Source organism: Saccostrea cucullata, unplaced genomic scaffold, assembly GCF_032062105.1.
Source record: "Saccostrea cucullata isolate Sc308-1 unplaced genomic scaffold, CSIRO_AGI_Scuc_v1 ctg9157, whole genome shotgun sequence".
NCBI classification, from domain to species: domain Eukaryota; kingdom Metazoa; phylum Mollusca; class Bivalvia; order Ostreida; family Ostreidae; genus Saccostrea; species Saccostrea cuccullata.
The window spans coordinates 20,284-25,553 of NW_026938872.1; the positions used below are offsets into that span (position 1 = coordinate 20,284).

General features: G+C 36.6%; 1 protein-coding gene across 1 annotated transcript; it reads right to left on the minus strand.

Moving 5' to 3' along the window:
- Positions 1 to 275: 275 nt before the first annotated feature.
- LOC134251634 (uncharacterized) lies at positions 276 to 4,618 on the minus strand. Its single transcript, XM_062734038.1, has 2 exons — positions 3,537 to 4,618; positions 276 to 1,339 (listed from the first exon to the last, which is right to left on the minus strand). The coding sequence occupies exons 1-2, from the start codon at positions 4,261 to 4,263 to the stop codon at positions 276 to 278; spliced, it is 1,791 nt and encodes a 596-aa protein (XP_062590022.1). The 5' UTR covers positions 4,264 to 4,618.
- Positions 4,619 to 5,270: the final 652 nt, after the last annotated feature.

The following is a 5,270-nucleotide window of genomic DNA, read 5'->3' on the forward strand; positions in this document are numbered from 1 at the left end:
TCAAACACTTGTATTATTTTTAGAAAGTATGCCATACTTTCTGTGTGTGTTGTAAACATGTAATTCTGTAGCATGAAATCAATACTTGGAAAGCATACTTCAATCCATAGCTAAAGTTAATTGCATTGTGCACTGTCAATATTTTATACATGTACAAACTAAAATACATTGTAGCTCCATTTCCTTCTTTAACAAAACGAAAGGAAAGAAGGAAGGGGAGAAAAAAAAATCTACATATATACATGATATATACATTTGAGTACACACAAAAACATTTACGATCTTTTATCCTTTGACATAGCTATCTGAGCATCTTTAATCATCTCTAAAGGGGTTTGAATATATGTTGTGTAACAGTCGGATGACCATCGACCAAGGGTCTTTAACAAATGATCTTCCAATCTTACTTTTGACCCTGTGGTTGCAGCCCCTATTCTAAAAGAGTGACCATTGTAATTTTTACTTTCTAATCCAAGTTTATCTAACATAATTTTCATTTTCTGAATAAAAACATTACGAGATAAAGCACTATTGTCACTTTGTATAAACAATGGTTCCTCCTGAACTGCCCTAATGCTTCTCTTTTTAAAGTATTTGTTCATAGCTTTCACTGGGCATACAATAGTTTGATTAGCAAAAATTGGAATGGAAACGCCATTCCTAAAAGGATCTGTCTTAGATCTTTTGAGAGTCAGAACCAAATGATCTTCAAAAATTTTTAAATCATCGATACATAAATGATTTGCTGCAACAAATTTGTCATCAATGGTAAATTCTCCACATCTTAAGAAACCGAAAAAAGCTAAAGTACAAACAGATTTAAGCATACTATCTGTAAATTCATCAAAAAGTCCTTGATCAAGCAACAAACACAAATTTGTTAAAATATCTATGGTAATAGGCAATCGAATTCTTTTGTCTCTATTACATTGTGATTTCTTAATTCCTGACAAAATGGTTTGTAAACCTTGTAGTGGTTTCCCATTACTTTCTAAGGGGTTAGAACCACCCATCCGAAGATATATGTATCGTATGCCACTTAAATATAGTTTGATAGTTGAATAACTTAGTTGCAGCTCAGAATGACAATAACTGACATATTGTATAAACACTTTTTCACACACGATAGGCAGGCCATTATAGGAAGTTAAATTCATCAACGTTACAAATCTTAAGAAATTCTGGAAGCCAATCTGGTATTGACGTCTGGTCTTGTCACCAATAGCTCTATCCCAAAGTTTGTTCACAACGGCTTGAAGTCCCATAAAACTTGGTGTAACGGGGGACACTTGGTTGGATTCTGGTCTGCCTGTGGAGCTAGATTGCGAAATCGCTGAAACTGAAAACGAGAAAGAGCGTCAGCTATTTCATTGAAAATACCTGGAACATGTTTGCTATAAATTACAAAATTATTTTGTACAGAACACATAACTAAACTACGCATTAGTTTCATAATATATGGTTCTTTGGATCGTCCCTTTTGTATGATTTAACCACTGCTTCATTGTCACACATGAACTGAATTCGTTTCCCTTTCCAACTGTGTCCCCAAAGAATTGCTGCCACGACTATAGGATAGAGTTCCATGAATGCCATGGACATTTTTGCCTCTGTTGTTTCCATCAAGTTGTGTGGCCAAGGTTCGCTGAACCATTTTCCATCGAAGTATTCTCCAAAACCTGAATTCGAAGCCGCGTCCGTGTAAAGATGAAGGTCTGCATTAGAAGTAAGATATCGCTCATAGAAAAGTGAAACCCCATTCCAGTCGGATAAAAAAGTGAGCCACATTTTCAAGTCATTTATGCACTCTTGATTTAAGTGAACATAATGGTGCAATTCCTTCACTGTAGTGGATAGACTTATAAGATAACTTACAAATGTACGTCCTGGTACTATCACTCTAGTTGCAAAATTAAAGTGCCCCAACAATTGTAAAAGTTCCAATTTTGAGCATGACTTTTTCCTTAAAAGTTCATGAATAAATTTTGCAATACGCTGTACTTTCTTTTCTGGTAAGATCGCTTGCATTTTTTCTGTATCCAATATGATCCCTAGATAAGTAAGTCGAGTTGATGGACCTTCTGTCTTTTTCTCCGATAATGGAATTCCAAGCCTCTTGAAAATCATTTTTAATATCAACATAGTTCTTTCTCCATCACCTGAGGGCCTGTCAATTGTAAGAAAATCATCCAACAAATGCAAAATTGTATGTATTCCATAGTTGTGCTGTGCAATCCAACACACTGCTTGAGAAAGGTTATCAAAAATCCTTGGGCTTGATCGAGATCCAAATGGTAATCTAACACAAAAGTAGTAGTTCTTGTCCCATTTAAAACCCAGAAATTGCCACTGTTCCGGTAACACAGGAATTTGCTTGAAAGCGTCTTGAATGTCGGTTTTACATAAAATTGATCCCTTTCCATATTTTTGAATGTGTTGAATAGCATCATCAATTTTAACGTACGAAAGTGAGCATTTTTCTTTGTCGATTAAACTGTTGATGCTCTCATGATTGGGGTCGTTATGGGGTGACGATAAATCTAAAATTAGCCTTTTCTTTCCTGAGTATTTTCCAACAGCTATACCCACTGGGCTGATTCGATGTATCTTGAATGGAGAGGATGTAAAAGGGCCTATAACAAAACCTTTCTCCACTTCGGCCCTTATGAGACTATCAACTGTCTGAGGGTCTTCACGAGCTGATTTCAGATTCCTACATTCTTTACTGGTATGAATTTCTTCTTCATTTATAAGAATGTCAAAACCATTGGTTAGACTGTCTATCAGATAATTTACAAAAGTTTTATCAGGATGATTGTGTAATTCACTGTCTAAACGAGGAATATTTATTGGTGTAGACACTTTGAAATCTAGTCATTTTGCAGGTGGTAATTCTGTATTCTTACCACTGGCTTGAGGTGAACTTTCGGTTTTCTTTTTTCTACACTTCGTCACACTATGAGCCTGGTAGCATATAAAACAGACATGCTGGAACTTGCATTCTGTTCTAAAGCAGCCCCTTTCACTGTTATAGTTGTTGCACAGTTCCTTTCCCTGGTGGTATCGTCTACTTCTTCCGTGCATGTCGACTTCTCTGTCTATTTTTCTTTGAACTTTCTGTTCTTTAACATTACACATAAGTGTGCTATGTACTGTCGAACCACATCTTTCACACTTTGTTACACTTGATCCTGCACAGACTCTCATTAACAGGTCAGGGTCTCCCAATGCCCAGTCTACCTTAATATGATACTGTAATAGAGCTGTTGAGGCTTTGGCATAGAACAACTTGTGATATTCGTAAAATTGTTGCCCCCAAGTAGAATACACATCAATGATATGGGACAGATATCCGTCTAATTCTCTACTCCTTTGCGGAAATGTTTCGACCATGATGGATTTATAAATTGTAAAGGCCTTAACAAATTCGCCGATGGATAAAGTTCTGTTCAAACGCTCATCCTTCTCTTCATCTTTCTTGGTTTTTGGGGCAATATAATTTGATAATAAAAGTTTACACATGTTAACGTCCTTACCCGATATTATTTCTTTCCGTATCGTCGGTGATACTGCCATGACATGTTGTAGGTCCGAGGATGGGACGCCACTCGTACTCGTCTCCTTCATGGTACTTTTGAATAAATTCGGCTGCATTTGGGTCTGTGTTAGTTGATCTGATGATCCGGCCGCGAAAGTTGCACTGCTTCGGTTCTCGTAGAAGTTGCGTAAAGAGTAATCTTCTTCTTCTTTATCTTTAGTTAACTGCTGGATTAGTTTCACTGTCTCCTGTAATGCTACGGCAGTAGCTATCAAGACTGAGTTTTCATTGTTTACGTTTCTCTCCGGAACAGTGATGTTTGGTCTCGTTGGCGCATGCGCGTTTTCGGGCATCGCATTTCCGTCAGTGTACGATGAGGCCCTGACATGGGTTATCACAGAAGTTTCAGCAATGGATGAAGCGGGTACTTCGTATACACGTTCAGTGGTATTAGTACACTGTTGTACTAAGTTTCTGTCTTCGTTCCTTACCGCGCTTGGTATATTATGAGCCAATTCACTATGTTCTGTTTCCCCATCGGTGCCCCTGTCTTTCTTTTCTTTGTTATCTAACCACAGTTTAACTAATATTTTATGAGGTATAGCATGTTTAATATCTATACCGCAAAGTTTTAGTTCATATTTCAATTTATCAACTGTCCAGTTGTTAGGATCGTCAACAGATTCTGTCCTACGAACCCTGGATCTCGATCTCGTACGATTCATGGCGGGGTCAAAGTCCAAAGGCACGGATCAATAATTCATAACAAAAACACTACCGCATGGTAAACACGTGTAGTAAATCCAGTATAAGCAGTATGTCTGCGTAATGAAATATCCAAGAATATAATTCAAATGGAAAGTAAATAAATGTTATAATAGCTTTGTAAAATTACAGATTCACGATGCTGCCAGCCATAGCGTCATTATCAGAAAGAGGCTGGGTATTTTCCCTCCGAAACTTTGGTCATCTATGGGGCGCCCGACGGGGAAATTTTCCACTACGGGGCCTCATTAAGGAAAATGAAAGTGTTTATTTGTTTACCTGGTATAAACTCAGTTTATACCTTCATAAACTTTAATTTATCAGAACTCTAAACTTAACAGTAGAAAAAAAGTTATTTATGAGCTCGTGGTAAGGTATACTATTATGACGGCATACAAAACATAATATAAGTGTGCGTGTATACTAACGCTTTATAAAGAAAAAAATAAACTCTCAAAAGTTCCATGACACAGACAGACAGACAGACGAACGGACAGAGCAAAAACTCTATACCCCCAAATCTACAATTACGGGGCATAAAAACTCCTTTTACATATGAATTTATTTCAATATTTTAGGTGGTTAAATGGCAATAATATAAACACAATTCGGAGCGATGCCTTTAATGGTTTGCCAAATTTACAGAAACTGTAAGTAAACATTCAGTATCAGTATAGAACACCTCCATGTCACCTTGATCAATTTAACTTATTTTTTGTACTTTGCAATCAACTTTTCTTTGCAAAGTCACATTTATTTATGAAAAATCATTCGGATTCTTCGGAAAAATTGAACTGAAGTCGATAATTAGAGATGCTTTAGTTGCTTCTTAACAATATCTATTTCGTGTTTGGAGACGATATCTTCCAGCGATCTGTTAGACTTGTGGGATTTCCTATTTAGGTACTGATTATGCAGATCTGTTTTTGTATTAATTTGAAGCAGAATAAATTTCAAAATCTCTACG

Coding starts and splice junctions, on each gene's coding strand:
- LOC134251634 (XM_062734038.1), bottom strand. CDS start 4,263: ATGAATCGTACGAGATCGAGATCCAGGGTTCGTAGGACAGAATCTGTT. Junction 1,340..3,536: donor ACGGAAAGAAATAATATCGG/GTAAGGACGTTA, acceptor TCTCGTTTTCAG/TTTCAGCGATTTCGCAATCT.